Source organism: Myotis brandtii, unplaced genomic scaffold, assembly GCF_000412655.1.
Source record: "Myotis brandtii unplaced genomic scaffold, ASM41265v1 scaffold431, whole genome shotgun sequence".
NCBI lineage: Eukaryota > Metazoa > Chordata > Mammalia > Chiroptera > Vespertilionidae > Myotis > Myotis brandtii.
The window spans coordinates 929,710-948,158 of NW_005366486.1; the positions used below are offsets into that span (position 1 = coordinate 929,710).

Below are 18,449 nucleotides of genomic sequence, written 5' to 3' on the forward strand. Positions count from 1 at the left end.
TGTCCCTCTTCTCCACCATTCAGTCTATCTCTACTGCAAGTAAAGGGTGTACGCAAGAAGTAATTTTGATAGAAAACACAGGTTTATAATTAAAAATTGTAAATTTTTTATTGATTCATAAAGTATACAGTATAGGGTTATGTATAGAATAGCATATCGGGTAAATGGCCTCCACGGCTTTGCTGGCACATACACACTCTTTTGTTATTGCCTGAGCAGCCGCATTTTCGAAGAAGAATGGTCCAATGATGCCTCCAGCCCAAAATCCGCACCAAACAGTGACACGTTGTGGATGCATTTGTTTCTCAACAATCACTCATGGATTTTCTGAACCCCAAATGTGACAATTTTGTCGATTAACCAAGCCATCAAGATGAAAATGAGCCTCATCGAAATTCAGCCACATTTATGCAAAACGGTCATGGAAAATTTCAACATAATAGTGTGTATGTGCCAGCAAAGCTGTGGAGGTCATTTACCCGATATGCTATTTCATACATAATCCTATACTGTATACTTTATGAATCAATAAAAAATTTACAATTTTTAATTATAAACCTGTGTTTTCTATCAAAATTACTTCTTGCGTGAATTTTGGGACACCCTTTACTTCTATGTAGTGGAATAGTCCCACAGCAAAAGAATAGAAAGGAGAGGCAAAGGTTTGTAAATCAGCAAAGTGTAGACACTGTGTACAGATAATTAGGATTGTTTTTTGTACTCTGTAATTTTTTAGCCTTCTTGGAGTCTTTACGTGTGAAAAGATATTATTTTTCCAAATATGGAAATGTGAAAATCAAGGTATGAATGATCTTTCCAGAATAACTGTCTTAATTAGCAACAAGGTCACCTTTGGAAAAAACAAACTATTACCTAGAAGGATAGGCTTATTATGAAAAGAATCAGTCCCCTGGAAGCAGAGGACAGAGGCAAATGAGGAGCTAATTAGCGACAGTAAGCTGTGGGAAACTTACTGCTAAATTAGAGTCCATGAGTGTAGCCGCATGATTATACTGACAACTCTTTTCTTTATTTTTTAAAGGTAGCCAACCAAGTTGTTCAGGCTCTACTCACTCAAAAGGTAGGTCACTTTCTGGCTTTATTATTTTCAAAGTACCTATGTGAATAGATGGGAACTCGTATTTGTCATACTAGGAAATTGTGATTGATAGATGCACTACTTTTCTATTTATTCACTTAGGTTGAAATTGTGTGTGTATTAGATGGTGTATGGAGTGACATCAATGAGCAACAGAATCGTAACATTCAAACTCTTGGTAAAGTCATGGGAAGCCTTTTGAAGATGAGAGATTCCCAGGTACCCAGATGAGTAGCAGACCTATCATTTTCACTTAGCAAGGGCAGACAGTGAGCAAGTTGGTGGATCCCTCCAATTCCTGTAAAATGAACAGCCTATTACAGACAGCATTAACAGAAGCCAGGCATTTAGCAAGAGACCTTTGAGGTTATGGAAGCTATTTAGTTTCTCAGGGCCTCAGTTTCTTTTCTGTAAAATGGGGGCAGCAACACCCACCTCCCAGAACTGCTGTGGTCCCTCTATGGAAGGAAGCATGGAGAGCAGTTCCTGTAGTGGTGGAGATATGAAATAAATGAAGTGTTATTCCATTTGTCAATGATCCCTTTATCAAGCTAGGGGAAAAACAGATGGTAATTTCTATGCCTGTGTCTTTCCTATCCCCCTCTTCTGCCCTCAGACAATATAACATAATGTTATTGGGTCAGAGTCGGTAAACACAGGAATTGCCCCAAATTGGCTGGTGAATTCTATTGACCCTTTCCCACCTCTTTCCACAGTGCTTCTCAGAGACTAAGTTCTAGGTCATTGATGGCGAACCTATGACACGCGTATCAGAGGTGACATGCAAACTCATTTTTTTGGTTGATTTTTCTTTGTTAAATGGCATTTAAATATATAAAATAAATATCAAAAATATAACAGTGTGTAGTCACACAAAACCTTCTGGGTCTGCATCCAGCCCTGGAAGCCCAGGTGAACACCTGTTATACTCATGAGACTTTAAGGCAGTGATGGCGAACCTATGACACGCGTGTCAGAGGTGACACGCGAACTCATTTTTTTGGTTGATTTTTCTTTGTTAAATGGCATTTAAATATATAAAATAAATATCAAAAATATAAGTTTTTGTTTTACTATGGTTGCAAATATCAAAACATTTCTATATGTGACACGGCACCAGAGTTAAGTTAGGGTTTTTCAAAATGCTGACATGCCGAGCTCAAAAGGTTCTCCATCACTGTTCTAGGTCCTTCACATTTTGTTTATTCTATCACTTCTCTGTGAGCTGGAGACTTCCTCTAGAAAAGAAAATCTTAGATTAAATCTTATTCAGGAGGATGTGGCCAATGAGAGCAAAATATTTTAAGACATTTTGTTTTTCAGTTGAAAACAATTGTATTAGGGGTTGACCATTTCTCACAGACATAGTTAAATAAATAGTATTTTAGATTTACATTACAGAAGTGTGATGATAATATTTTTATTAGACTTTCTCCCCCAACTACTTCTGTCAAAATATCATGTTTACTGCTACAAATGATTTTAACTGCTTCAGGTTGTACATTAACATTACATAGTGTAGTGAGATGTCAGTATATTTATGTAAAGTTAGAAATAGGTTTAATTTTGAATTACAGAGATCCCAAATGATAGTGGCTTAAATAAGCTACCGTGTTTTTTCTTTCTCGCATCTAAATCCACAGGTAGGCAGTACAGGGCTGTATGGTGACACTGCTTCATAAAGTCCAGTGGGTCCCCGTTATCCCTGCCTTCTATCTTCTTATTCAGTGAGTTATGGCCTCCATTCCCAAGGTTACTTCATGATCCAAAATAGCTGCTCTGGCTCCAGTCATCACGTCCACATTCCAGCCATCAGGAAGGAAGAAAAGCTGGGGGAAAAAATGAAAAGGGTCAAGGGCACACACCAACTGTCTTGAAGAAAGACTTTCAAAAGCTTTCATATCTCCCTACTTATACTTCCTTGAACAGACCTTTGCCACAGAGCCACATGTAAGGAAGCTGGAGATGAAGTCTTCATTCTGGAAATGTGCCGCCTGAAAATGTACTGACATATTATTGTGGAAGGAGAGGGGAAACAGATGTTGAAGAACAGTTTACGCTTTCTGTCACAACCTATGTGAATGCCTTTCTTTTTTCAAAGGCTTCAATTTCTCAGTGGTAGAAACTCCATGCTCATTTAATTACAAACCCGGGGACCGAGGGAGCACTATGTGTACCCTCTGAAAGACTGCTCAGGCCTGGCTGTTCTAACGGTGCCCCAGGAAGGAGACAAGGAAACTGTCTGGTACAATATTAAGGGAAGTGGGACTCTTCAGGTTAGCCACAAAAAACAGCTGCACAAATCCAATCTACCTGGCGCAGTTAGCAGTCAGACACAGAAGGGCGAGTTACGGGGAGAGAGCGTGCCTCAGAGACAGCATCAGCAGGAGAGCCAGGGCTCCTGCGGTCCCCAAAGAATCATGTTCCGCAGAAGCGTGTGCCTCCCGGTTTTTATAGGGACTGTAAAACCGAAGCAAAAATCACTAGAGCTTCTTTAATTAAGAGCACAATATAGGAAATAAAATGTCTCCAATATGCAGATGAGAAAACTAATTCTAAACAGGATGTACCTCTTAAAAAGACCCAGTCAAAACAGAAATCTTGAGAGATTTATCCAAGTCACAAAAACAATCCTGGAGATGAAATTATAGTCATAACTCTTCAGGTTTAAAATATGTCACTTGTCATGGCACAAAGGCAAGTTTGCCCTGGCGTCAGCTCTTCTCTGGGCACCCAAACAAGCAGTTTTCATGGCATACCCTGCATGGCCTGGGTGAGTATCCCAGAGTGCGCTTCTCGTCACAATAGTAATAGGAAAAATTATTTCCATGGGCTTATCAGTTTCTATTAAATGTAAAATATTGTCCTAGTCAACTAACTGAATTTCTCTCAAAACTCTGTGGATTCCCTAAGAGAGCAGATTGTACCTCCTTTAGCTCCATAATGCTCAAGTGACAGTAATAAACTCAGCTCACTTCCATTTATGACTCCAAAGCATAGGTTCAATTCTACAAGTGCAATGAAATCAATAATCGGGCTAAACCCCTATTTTGTCTGCAATACATTTTATCTTCATTAAGTCAGTTACACTCACTGAAAATGTAACTCTCCAGGTTGTGTGTGTGTGTGTGTGTGTGTGTGTGTGTGTGTGTGTGTGTTACCACTGACACCAAACTTACAAGAAAAGCAATTCTCTCTGCAGCTATTTTTCAGCATATCAACACCTCAGACTAATCTGCATGTTCTTTAGGGCAGCCAGATAGTTCTAGAGCATTTTTTTCTTCACCATCATAGAATAATGCTCCCTTACCCTGACTCTAGAAATACAGCCATCCAGGTAGAAGCAGAACACAATTGTGTAGCTTGAAACTGAGAGAACTTCAAACCCCTACGTGTTTCCTATCCGCTGGTCTAGCAATGGTGTGTGTAGCTTCTGGTTCCTCGAAGAGGGTCTGTTAATATAGGGTTTGGCAAAAGTAGGTTTATAGTTGTGAGTACATGAAACACCAAGTTTATTCTTGTATTATGAAGAATTAATTATTATATTATTTTCCAAATGAACGACTGTGTTTACTGTGCACTGACAAGGAGTCACACCCCATGCCCAGCACTTTAAATGCACTGAATCAGTCTGTTCTCTCTGCAGCCCAGTGAGATCGGACTAAGCAAGCAGTTTGCCCACAGTTCTAATGGCAGAAGCGGCATAGCCCGTGCTTTAGCCCACAGTTGATTGCGCTGATCCCATGCCCTCGCCCTCTGCACCATTCAGCCTCCACGATCCCAGTCAGTCACTTGTTTCCCACTGTACCTCAGCAGGCAGAGGAGATGCTATGAAAACCCACAGATGTATTGAAACCCACCCATTAGTTATGATCACAGGGAATAAAGCAAAAGAGCAAGGTAGCCAACAGATTTCGTAAAACTCCTGGAAGCAGGACCAGGCCTCACCAGCAAGAACATCCAGGATCTGCCACTTGGGGAGTCAGAGCTGCTGTGCATTGGGAGTCACGCTTTCTCAGCATCAATCTTAATTTGGACCAAAGAATTTCACAATTGCCGGGGACCTTAGAGAGCATTCAGTCCCGAGATTGCCAACTAGCTTTGGTAATGGGCTCGGTTCACTCTAATTACATGAACTGGTTCGCCTTCACCCAGACTTAAAATGTTTAATCCAAATGTCTGTAGGATGAAGGCTCACACTCTGCAGTCTGCCCGGAACCTCACCACTTCCTGCTGATTAGAGCTGGTCTGACTGGCTCACATACTTACTGACCTGCCTTGCCTTTTAATGGTAGTTGTTCATGTGGAGGTCCTTGATCCTTGGTTAGTCTGAAATTGGCCAGCCCTTTCCTGAAATGGCTTTTCTTTTTCCAGAAGTCTTAGGATCCTCAAAAGAGATAAGGAAGTATCTGTAACAGCAGCTCCCCAGAGGAGAGGCTGGGGGTGTGTTGTCTGCTCAGGGAAGGATTCGCTGGCACTTCACAAGCAGTCCCAGGAAGCAGAGGGGACATTCCTTCTCTCCAAAGCCTGGTTTTGTGCAGTAGCTCAGGTTACAGGGGAGAAACCAGGCCCCACCAGCAGAAGTTATTTCCTCAAGGTCACATGGGCCCAGAGCCCAGGCCCCTTACCTCCCAACCAGAGGGATTCATCTGGAATAGCTTACCAGTGTAATTTCATTTTTACGTGAAAAATAAGATTTAAATAGTTTTCATCAATCCTCTAGTGATAATGTCAGTGAATATCCTGCTTTGAAGCAATCAGCATGTTCTTAAATTTACCTCAGCAGGGGGCCAGGTAATGGTTTTGCTCTAGATGCTGGAGCAGCTGTTCTCCGCAGGAATGTACAGCAGTGAATCCGCATCTCAATCCCAGTGCAGGCGGCGCTGTGGATGTGTTCATGGTCCAGGGAAGTTATGAATTGAGATTATTAAGGTGCACAGAGGCCTTTAGGATCAGTGTGTCCCGTTACTCAGTTTATTTTGCCCTCACACTCACCTGTAACTCCTTACTCTCAGTTTCCAGTTGCTGGCGACATACAGATTGCAAGGAGAACAGGCCTGGCTGTTCTCTTGAACCCAAGACCATTATACTTTCTTACATGAGATTAAATTAAGTCAAGTCTTTGGCATTATTTCCCGCTGGTATATTGTGTCTCCCTTTTTATTTCAGAAGACACAACCCTAGAGTTTCAATGGGGTCCTCTTGAGGCCTGAGACGCACTTGGGAGTCCCAGGAAAAGCAGGGCTGCGAGAGAGGACAGGCGGTCCTGCGCCTGCTGTGAGCCATGGCCCCGAACAACAGTGTCTAACAGAGGAGTCACTTAATTATAATGTTTACTTAGAAGGGTAGTCTCGTTCTGGCCTCTGTAAGTGACAGGGTCCAAATAGTAGCTGTTGTACTCGCCCTAATCAGGCCATGTGCTCCTTTACGGCAGTTCCCATGGTGGGTGCAGGGGAAGCAGCCAGCCAGCTGCTGCGCTGCCCGGCTTGCACTGCGGAGGTCAGAGAAATTGTTTTTCTCTCTCTCTTTCCATCTCTCTGTTTTTGTCTGTAAATGTGCACGAGGGCACACATGCATGGTTTGGATTAGTGTCCTGTGATGACAGCTGTCTGGCCTAAGTTACTGTCTATGGCTGACTGAAGAGAACAAAAATATTTAAAAGAACAATATAGGTGATTCTTTTACGTCTGGAAGTTTTCAGTGCCGCTCACTGGTGTTTATCAGTAGCTGAAAGACCAGTGTCACACCCCAGAAGCCCCCACGTCCCCTCTGCCCTGTGCTGGTCTGGATGAGCCAAGCGACGAACAGTTCTCCAGGTCGATAAATTGTGTTCCTGCTAATGGACTCCTACCACCTTCAGTCGTAGTGATGGGCACTTGTACAAAACCTCTCTATAGAGCATATTGATTTCTTTATTTCCTTCTATTTTATTTTTTTACCCATCTGAAGGCTCTTCCAAGTTATTCTCAGCTTTGCTGCTAGAAATTGCTGGTAGTATTCCTTGCAGGTCTGCTTTCTTCTTGCAAATGCACATGTTGTAAGCTCCTGTCCCCACAGCTTCTCCTGCGAATGAGAACGAGTGTGTTTCCCACCTAACTGGTGCTATTAATATTTATTTACCTCCCAGTCAAGTTTTATTAATTACTTAATTAGCAGTAGTAACAACAATTAGTGTTTGGGAACCGAACGTGTTATATACATGCTAAGAACAAGCATTAGCACTAATGAGACAAAGAGATTGAATTCTAAATAAAGAAAATAAATTTAGCTTTTTAATTCGAACCGTGCCTAGGCCCCCAAAACAGCCTCTGCCAAGGGGCAGGTGTATTCACGCGCATGTGCACACACACATAGCCCTGCCCCTGCCTTGGATGGCTGCCTTCCTAGACCTGGCACCCAGGGGCCTCATCTGAACATGACCTTCCTTTGCTCTGCTCTGCACTTGTAGGCAGCAATCAGTTGCAAGCATCCTGTGCATAAGCTCCACCCATTTACCTGAAAAGGTGAGGAGAGTGGAAGCTGCCCAGTGAGCCATACCTGTGCCTGCTCCTTTGCCCCCTGTAACGATGAACAGCATGGAGATGGTGATGGCTCCTCAGGCAAAGTCCAGAAGGTGGATCTCTCTACCTTCACATTTCGGTTGACACAAGGTTGTGGAACAGGCCCGCTCATGTGTGACTCCTGCTTAAACCCGGGGGTCAGAGCCATTGACCAGAGCTCTCTGTTGCTTACGGAGCCTTCATTGAAGCCTGGAGCTGCCCCGCGTCAGATTTCGGAGATGGACAAACTGAAAGAGTTGAGAAACTTGAACTCTCTTGACCACACCATCTCTAGAGAATAGAATTTTGTCGTCATCATCCCCTTTAACAAAATAATCACGGAAGTTCATTAAGCTCCCACTACATGTGATGCTGTGCTAGGGGAGAGATTAAGAGTGTAAGAATATGCTTGCGCTGTTGTTTATTTGACTATCTTCTGACACTTGCCTTTTGAGGAATGTGCCATCTAATTGACAAGACAAGTCTAGAGCATGAAAGTTAAAATCAGTTCAAAGTAGCATATGCTCAACATCACGTAAGAGGCAGTGAGGGCTCACTGGGGCTCCTCACTGAGAGCAGTCTCTGAGGGCACCGGGTGAGAGTGTCAGCGGGGAGCCAGCTCGAGTTGAATTGGATGCCACTCAGAGCCAGACTTGGCCCGAGAAGGAGGCAGATGAGAAGGGAACGTGGTTGTGGCAGAGGGAAGGCTTTGGAGAACAACAGACAGACCCATATTCTGTGCATGGTAAGAGCAGAAACCTTTTTTAAAAAATCATGAAATAGTGAAAGATTAAGGTCAAAAATGTAGAAAGGAACCAGCATTTGAAGAACCTTGAATTGGGGAGTTATTCTAGTCTCTCTTGAGCCCCATCAAAGAGGGTGCAGACACTTGCGTACTGTTAGTGTCCTTATGGCACGTCCGCCTGGAAGGCAGATCCCTGGTGGGCCTCGGGGAATCCCGATGTTCCTGTGTCGGCTCCCCTCTTGACAGCGGGAAAGGCTGCGGTGGTGTCTGCACAGTTCCAGGGGCTGCTCCGGAGGATGACAACGTGCAGTTACTCTACTTTCCCAGCCCCGGCACCAAAACGCCCCTGGAGAGCTAGAAATCCTCTAGTTCAGAGGCTGGGCAAGTTTCCAGTGGCCTTTGCAAGCCCTCACTTCATTCTTGCTTCACCCACACGCTAAATGCATCACCGACTCTATTAGCCGCAGCGCTGAGAATTTCAGCTCATTCCACAAACAGCCGGCCGGGAAAGGCTCCATCAAAAGTGATAGTTTCTTTAGTTCATCAAATCTCTATTCACTGCAAAAACATTATTGTCCTTGTGGTTTGTGCTTTATGATTGCTTTTATGGAGACAATGAAAAGGCAAACTATACAGGTGGAAACTTAAATTGACTTTATATCGCTAAGGTTTACCATCTTCAAAAATAGCATGCTAGATTAATGCATTTCTGATTTCAGGGTGCTTTTATAAAAAAAAAAATCGGTCTTCCCTGCACACAATAATTCTATCAGACAATGGGCCGTGGAAGAAAACATTGTGTGTGATTTATTTCTGGGGGCTTTGAAGAACAAAAAGAATATTTTCTTACTAATGTGTCTGAAATATCAGATAAAATATGGTCCCAATATGCTAAGGTATGTTTCAGTGATGGACTTTTTCCCCTTTCAATGTGTTTGTTGTAGGATCTAAGGGAGGAATGTGTAAAGTTGAAAACACGAGTGTTCGATTTGGAACAACAGAACCGAACGTTAAGTATCCTGTTCCAGCAGCGACTCAGGCCAGCCTCCGACCTGCTCCTCCAGGTACGTGTTTTTGTGGAAAACAATCTTTGCTACTGAAATGCTATTGACAAGAAGTTACTTATGTTCAAAAGTTTTTACTATCTCCATGGGAAAACCATATTATGTCATTTAAATTGAATGTCTTTCAAATTTCTGACTATTTAAAGCTACATTTAAAGAAATGCATCAACAAATAATAAATGGTGAAAGGAACAACCAGAAGGCGTCCTCTAGTAAATGAAACAAAATCATGGACTGGAGTCAGGAAATAATTGACTACTTGGGGGACCGGTATTAGTGTTCTTGTATTCCATAATAAGCAAGGAAGAGTTTTATGTAATGCCTGTGATTTTTCTCCTCTCTCTCTCTCTCTCTCTCCCTCTCTCTCTCTCTCTCTCTCTCTCATTCCTCCTCATAATACAAGACTCCCTATATTCTACTTCAGCATTTTACAGATTCTCTTTGTCTAAATGCTCCCTCCAAACTCTTCCGTTACTTACTTTTATAGCATGTAAAGTCATACAAAGTCAAACTGTTACTATTATCCAAGGAGAGCTCTCCCTATTCCCATCTGTTGCTGGTGGAAGTGGGCTTCTTGCAATGTCACAAGAAGAAGAATTTTATGAGACTCGCGGTCATGGATGAGATATTGTAGAAAGCTTCATTTCTGTAGGATTAAACCTCGGAGTTTCCAAGGTTCCATTTCCTTTCACCTGCCAAAGAGGAAGTCCAGCTGTGTCTTTAGCAGAGGCAGGATTAAAGCTGTTTCTCCGAGTTCCCATTCCATGTTGGAGAACAATCCAGGCCAGCATCAGGCTAGCTTAGATTGTGTTTCCAGCTGTAGTCCATCAGTCCATTACATGTGGGGTCTGTGGCCATGGGCCTTGTGACTTCCAGGAACACAGGCAAATGCAAGAGAGCCACAAGAGCCAAGAGCCAAGAGAGTAAGTTCCTTTGTCTGGTAGATTATGTAATCCCAAATTTTCACAGGCTTGCATTGGCCCCACCCCTTCATCACTGTGGATGCATCCATCTTCCCTTTGTTGGACCCTTTCCCCCAGTGATTTACAGGAAATGGACCTGTGATTGCCTGGGGAGTGTGAAATTGCAGCTTCCTGGTGAAGCTGCCCAGATGGCCATGCTTATAATGTCTGGCCTTTCCCAGCCCTAGCACCAGAATGTCCCAAGAGATTTAGAAATCCTCTAGTTCAGAGGCTGGGCAGGTTTCCAGTGGCCTTTTCAAGCCCTCACTTCATTCTTGCTTCACCCAAACTAAATGCATCTCTGACTTTTTGTCCTTTACTATCCTATATAATAAAAGCCTAATATGAAAATTGACCGAACAGTGGAACAACCTGTCGGCAGGGGGCAGGGCCAGTGAGCGTGTGGCACCAGGCCAGTCAAGGTGGGTGCCAGTGGGCAGAGGGAGGGGATGGCAGTCAGGGGGCAGCGGTGACTGGCAGTGGTAGAGGGTCAGTCGGGGAGTGGGGCCGGCTGCTCTCCATCCTGCGTGTCCCCCGATCGATCGGCCCGCGGGTCGCCTCCTGCAGAGGGAGGCCAGACTGCGGCTTAGGCCCACTTTCCGGGAGGAGTGGGCCTAAGCCATCAGTCGGACATCCCTCAGGGGCTCCTGGTCTGTGAGAGGGCGCAGGCCAGGCTGAGGGACCCCCCCCCCGCCCCCCGAGTGCACAAATTTTCGTGCACCAGGCCTCTAGTTATTAATAACTAGCTAATTACAAAGGTATCAAAACTATTGGCTGATTTTGAAAATTTCTCAAGAATATATTTGACTGCAGGAAAACACATGAATTAGCAAAAGGGCCTGGAGGGCTGATCTTTGCTGTTTGCTTTTTTTTTAACCCTATTAATATGCATATTTGCTCAAACAAGTTCCATGAGCCTTGCTCAGAGCATTCTGAGTCTTGGCTAGCAAAGAGCATGTGAAGTTTCACAGGGGCAAGGTACATTAATTTACAAAGAATAACCCCCCAGCTGCCTGGCCTAATTGGCTGAAAGAAAGAATAAAGAGAGGGGTATCCTCTAAACTATCCTGTCCAGCACTGTAGACACTAGTCACATGGCACTGTTGAAATTGAAAGTAAACTAAATGAAATTCCTATGTCAAACTAGCCATATTTCAAGTGTTGAAAAGCCACATTTGGTCAGTGGCTTTTATAGGACATCTCCATCATCTTAAGAAAATTCTACAGGACAGCACTTTCCCAGACGATTGAGTCAGTGTTGCTAATTTACCCTCTGAACTTTGGCATAAACATCTTTGCTGGACTTCTCGGGAAAATGATAAAAAAAAAATTGCAATTCATTTCAGAGAAAGAAAGATGTTCAGTAAAGCTGAGCATCAAATGTAATCCCCACCCCCACCCCCAAATTAAAATAAAACACTCTCTGAATTGTAAAATAGATCTCATCTCTTAAATCAATTTCCTCTCTTCTTTCTCTGTTAGAGCATAATTCATAATTTATGGCTCAAAATTGTGTGGAAAAAGATCGTTATCTCTTTGGTTTCCTAGTCCAGACTACAATAAATGTTGGTCATAGAGAATCTCGCATCTGTAAAAACTTGTATTTCTTTTCCTCTCTCATAATTATGATCCTATTTTATAATTATTTTTAACAGCTATTGCATGTTCATGAATTTTTCTGTTTTTCCTGTTTTAACTTGAAGCTTTTGTACTCCCTGTTTCTGAGTTACGATGGTTTGTTTCGACAGTCAAGACAAGTGCTATAGATATTTAAGCTTTTTCATTGGCCAACACAAATTTCTTACATCCATATCCAAATGGCAGGGTAAGGTGTGTATGCTCACAAAAGAACTCGGTGTTTATTCATTGGGTGTTTTCAGTCCACACACTCCGTATTCCTCCCCAAGAAATCCTCACTTCCAGGAGCCATTCTAATGTAAAGGATGGGCTGTTACTAGTTCTGTGAGGAAGAATGATAGTGCGGTGCCTGCCCTCTCATACCATACAGCTCACAGTCATAGACAATATAGCTGGCTTTTCAGGTGGTCTGTTTAGTATTTGACTCATGACTCTTTATTTTCTGGTGGCACAGATACATATGGAACACTGGCCAAGGGAAAAGCAGCCAGAGCTTGCTTTGTGCCTATGAAAGCTCTGTCATTACCTGTTGAATGGAATTATGAATAAATTACACAAATTTATTCTACAAGTTGGGGAGCTATTTTGCATACCCCAAAGAGAACATTATGCCTCCACCTCTCCTTCTATATTTTCCTGTTTAATGTGGATGCTTCAGAATTGTGCTGCATGCAGACCAGCCAGGTCTGCCTGAGGGTGTGGCTGGTGGATACGGCAAATTCACCACTGTGCCTGGTCCCAAATATTATAGACTGTATAGCTTCTGTCCACAGACTGAAGAGGTTTCTAAGTCATTTTCTGCAAATGTGAGACAACTGCATTAGTGGTCACCGGCTGTATACAGCCTAATGGTCCTCCATAACCCAACGTATCCGCCTACAGAGAAACATAGAAGATGGTGAACGAAACCATTGTGAGTTTAGTAGATACATCGTAAATGGTGGAAAAGAAAATAATTTATAAGCATCATATTTTTTGTCCCTAAAAATTACAGAAAAATAGATTGCATGGATATTATTAGGCAACTCTTGTAGGAAGAAGAAAAAGGGATAGTTCTAAAGATCAGTTGACAGATTCTGAGAAACTTACAAAGGGAACTAACCAGGTCCATGAGAGGAAAGAAAAAGAGCCTAACCTGAAAATTAAAATCCTTAGAATGGCAATAAGCTTCTCTGTTGATTCCAATTTTCAGAATGATATCTCTGGGACTGTGTGTAGTAACAAATCTGATTAAGAGGGCCCTTTATATGGAAATCAAGAATTTAAGCTAAATTCTAAAGAATAGAGAAGCCAGAATCACAAAGGAAATCTAAAAGTAATGATCTTAATGGTACTGGAATCTCTCACTAAATTTATTTGAACCTACTGGCTAGATGAACCAATACTCACAACTTCCTCTTATAAATCATATAATTGTGTGGGTTTTTCCAAAGTAAGTGTATTTACTGCTCTTACAAGTTGAGTTGAATGTTCACTGTGAATGGATTGTATTTGTAGTTCAGTATGTTTATGCCAGTAGTACATGTCATGGTAATTATGTATTTTAACTACTATATAAATCAATGAAATATGATGTGAAAAGAACTATTTCTATAAAACAAAGTTGAGTGCTTCAAAAGTAGCTAGGAAGGCAAGTCACTAAAAATAAATGTTCATGATCAAATGAAATATAGGTGTCTAACGGTAAAACAATATGGGAAACAGGAAATACTAACTGTGTTATGTATAGAGGTATTCTGCATGCAAATTGCCTCCCAGGTGCCTTCAAATTCTTGTTCCACTGTTAAGAAGACCAAAAACTAGAAATCAGACAAAATGCTTAAAGCATGTGTTTGATGCAAAAAACAAACAAAACACACACACACACAATTATTGGAGTACTCCAATATTAAGATCTTTAGGCAAAGAAGCATATTTGGCCTTATCAAATGCTATTTAATAAATGAATTGTGCTTATCACATATCAGATACTATTCTGTAATCTCTACAGTGTTCGCCCATCTAATCTCCATTAAGATTCTATGAGGTAGGAACTATCACTGTATCCATTTTACAATGGGGACATGGGCACAGGGAAGCTAAGTCACCAGCTGGTCATTGACAGAGAGGGGATTTAAATCCATGGTCAGGCTCAAGTTCTTCCCTTTACCTCCTTTCTGCATGCCCTCTGCATGAAACACTGATTCCGCACTGACATTTTGATTAACTGGCCCACCTGTGCTCGAGTCAGATCAGGGGGTCTGCAGCACAGTCGTAATAAGGAGCCTGCCATGTTCATACATGTCTGAAAGGCTCTTGATGTGTGGCACCCAAGGACGTCCCCTCCTGTGTGTTCTGCTTTTGTCTTGTTTTGGATACCTGTGTTATCATTACCTTGATAGGACATCGTTTTCGTATTTCCTGCCTAACTCACTTTTTTCTTTTTCTTTTTATCTGATATATCAAAGAGTCCTGGTACCCATATCCTTAGGCCAAGATAAAAAGAAAACAATGTTATATTGTAGATTATTCACACACACAGTTGAAAATCTGACAGCTTAGAACCGAAGTGTAAAAACTTGCTGTCACCTCTTAGCGTGCTGGCTTTTTGTTTGCTAGTGGTTTGTTTTGTATTATTTTAGATGAGATGAGAGGATTTGAAAAGCCTACTGGTGCTTCTGATTATTTTTTCCTACACCCAGTCTTTATTTTCAGAGACCAAATCTATCTTATTTGGCCACATGACACACTTCCCTCTCCACCTGTCCTCAAGCACCAATCCTGCCGCCACCTCTCAGGGGCCTCCCAGGTCAGTGTGGTCCCCCCTTAACTTTCCCCTGCGAAGCTCCTGTGTAACTTATGACCCGCGCCACACAATTAAGCAGCTCCTGGTCCAGTATGGAATCATGGAACCTTCATCTCTCATGGTGGAGGTCATGCAGGGCAACCCCTGGCACTAGGGATTTCATGTTACCTTTTCATTTCACCTTGAGGGCAAGAACAGTGAATGGGGCTTTGACCCTTCACAGGTGTTACCACTGTTCATAACACATATTCAGTGTCTACTTGTTGATGGCTTAGTACTTACATACTTGCTTTTTTAAATTTAATTTTCTGTGTTGGGGATATTTTCTTTTCTTTTTGTTTGACTTTGTATACAACAATCTCATTACCTTCATGCCTTTTCTTTCAGTTTTGAAGTATAATTGACATGAAACATTGTGTATGTTTAAGGTATACCACATGATGATTTGATATATGTACATATATTGATTACCACAATAAGTTTAGTTCACATCCAGCACGTCACATAGTTACAATTTTTTTCTTGTGATGAGAGCTTTTATGATCTACTCTCTTAGATTTCAAATATACAGCATGGTATTGTTAACTGTAGTCTCCATGTTGTACATTATATCTCCAGACTAATTTATGTTATAAATGGAAGCTGATACCTTCGATCAACTTTGTCAGTTTCCCTGACCCCCACCATCACATGCCTCTGGCTACCACCAATCTATTCTCTGCTTCTAGGAGTTTGTTTTGTGTAGATTCTACATATAAGTGAGATCATATAATAATCACGTTTCTCTCTCTGACTTATTCTACTTAGCATTATATATACAGAATATTACAATTTCTTTTGTCCATTCACCCATTTATGGATACTTAGATTGTTTCCATGTCCTGGCTATCCTATATAATAAAGATCTAATATGCTAATTAGACCGAACAGCAGAACCACCATCCAGACGACCTTCCAGACGAAGCTGGGGCTGAGAGGGCCGGCCGGGGTGGTGAGGGGCTGCAAGGTGCTGTGAGGGGCTGTGAGGGGCTGTGAGGGCCGAGCCCCTTGCACATATTTTGTGCATCAGGCCTCTAGTTGTAAATAATGCTGCAATAAATATGGAGGTACAGAAGATATCTCTTCTTTGAGGTAGTCATATTATTTTATTTCCAAGTGGAATTGCTGGATCATGGTAGTTCTATTGTAAGTTTTTGAGGGACCTCCAGACATGTGTTCCACAGTGGTTGCACCAATTTACATTCACACCTAGTGTGCAGGAGGGTTTCTTTTCTCCACATCATCTCTAACACTTATATCGATTGTAATTTTTATGATAGCCATTTTAACAGGTGTGAGGTGATGTTTCATGGTGGTTTTGATTTGAATTTCCCTGATAATTACTGATGTTGAGCATCTTTTCATATGTCTGTTGGCCATCTGTATGTCCTCTTTGAAGAAATGTCTATTCAGGTCATCTGCCTATTTTTTAATGGGATTGTTTTTTGATATTGAATTGTATGAATTTCTTATACTAGTATGTTTTGGATATTAATACCTTATCAGATGTGTGGTCTCCCATTCAGTAGGTTGCCTTTTTAAAAAAATATATTTTTATTAATTTCAGAGAGGAAGTGGGAGGGAGAAAGATAGAAACATCAATGATGAGAGAGAATCATTGATCAGCTGCCTCCTGCATGCCCCACACTGAGGATGGAGCCCACAACCCAGGCCTATGCCCTAACCTGAAATGAAACTATGACCTCCTGGTTCATAGGTCAATGCTCAACCACTGAGCCATGCCAGTTGGGAAGTAGGTTACCTTTTATTTTGTTGATGGTTCCCTTAGCTGTGCAGATGCTTTTTAGTCTTATGTATTCTCTTTGGTTTATTTTTTTTTAATATGTTGCTTGTGCCTTAGGTATCATATCCAAGAAATGATTGCCAATACCCATGACAAGGAGTTTTTTTCTCTGTTTATTTTAGGAGTTGCATGTTTTCAGGTTTTATGTTTAAGTCTTCAAGCTATTTTGAGTTAATTCTTGCTAGTGGTATAAAATAATGGTTTCGTTTCATTCTTTTACATGTGAATATACAATTTTCCAAACATCTTTTATTGAAGAGACTGTCTTTTCTCCACTCAGTATTCTAGTCCAATATTAGTTGGCCATATGTGTTTGTGTTTATTTCTGCGCTCTTGATTCTATTTCAGTGGTCACTATGTTTGTTTTTATGCCAATACCATACCATTTTGATTACTATAGCCTTGTAATATAGTTTGAAATAAAGAAGTATGATGCCTCCATCTTTGTTCTTTCTCAGGGTTGCTTTAACTATTCAAGGTATTTTTTGGTTTTAAGTAAATTTTAGGATTATTTCCTAATTCAGTAAAATATGTTATTGATAAAGATTGCATTGAGTCTGTAGATTGATTTGGGTGGCGTGAACATTTTAGCATTAGTTATTTCACTTAATGAACATAAGGTATCTTTCCATTTATCTGTGTCAGCTTCAGTTTCTTTCATCAGTGTCTTACAGTTTTCAGCTTAAAAATCTTTTACCTCCTTGGTTACAATTATTCAAATTATTTTACTTTTTTTTTATTCTATTGTAAATGGGGTTATTTTTTTCAGATTATTTGTCAGTGTATGGAAATGCTAGTTGGTTTTATATCCTGCAACTGTACTGAATTCATGATTACATCAAACAGTCTTTGGTGAAGTACTTATGATTTATATATATATATTAAATTATGCCATTTACTGCTTTCTTTCAAAATTGGATTCTATTTTTTTTCTTGCCTGATTGCCCTAGCTAGGACTGTCAGTACTATGTTGAATAGAAGTAATCTTGTTCCTGATCTTAGAAGAAAAGCTTTTATCTTTTCACCATTGAGTATGATGTTACCTGTGGGCTTATCATATATGGCCTCCATTATGTTGAGATATAGTTCTTCTATACACAATTTTTAAGAGTTTTATCACAAATATGTACATTTTGTCAAATGCTTTTTCTACATCTTTTGAGATGATTATATGATTTTTATCTTTTAGTAGAGGCTTGGTGCACGAAATTTGTACACACGGGGGAGTGTCCCTCAGCCCGGCCTACACCCTTGGGGGATGTCCAACTGCTGGTTTAGGGATCCAGCCTAAACCAAGAGTTGGACATTCCTCTCACAATCCGGGACGCTGCATGCACCAGTGACCATACTTTTCATACAGGTGAAAGGCATCTTGCTATTGTAGGGGCAGCTACATTTTTTTTGCCCTTATTATAAAAAGTAGTACATAAAATGGTCCTTCTGAGGCAGTAGTACCATTTTCCCCATCTTATGGGCAGAAAAACTGAAGCAGAAAGAAGTTATTGGCTTTATCACGCAGTTGTAAGTGTCAGAATCAGGGCTGACCACAAAATGTGCAAGCTAGAGTCCATGCATATCATTGCTGCATCATCCTGTTTTTTCAGTGTTAGAGTAGCTTTGCCAGGTTTTTTTTTTTAAATATATTTTATTGATTTTTTACAGAGAGGAAGGGAGGATAGAGAGTTAGAAACATCAATGAGAGAGGAACATCGATCAGCTGCCTCCTGCACACCCCCCACTGGGGATGTGCCCACAACCAAGGGACATGCCCTTG

At 41.3% G+C, this 18,449-nt stretch overlaps 1 protein-coding gene across 1 annotated transcript in view; it reads left to right on the plus strand.

Annotated features, from left to right (window-relative positions):
• The window catches only part of NCKAP5 (NCK-associated protein 5), an 890,249-nt gene that overhangs the window by 678,898 nt on the left and 192,902 nt on the right, over positions 1-18,449 (plus strand). The window contains exons 9-10 of the mRNA XM_014546136.1: positions 1,043-1,081; positions 9,328-9,447. Coding sequence (XP_014401622.1) covers positions 1,043-1,081; positions 9,328-9,447 — 159 coding nt within the window. The remainder of the gene's footprint in view (positions 1-1,042; positions 1,082-9,327; positions 9,448-18,449) is intronic.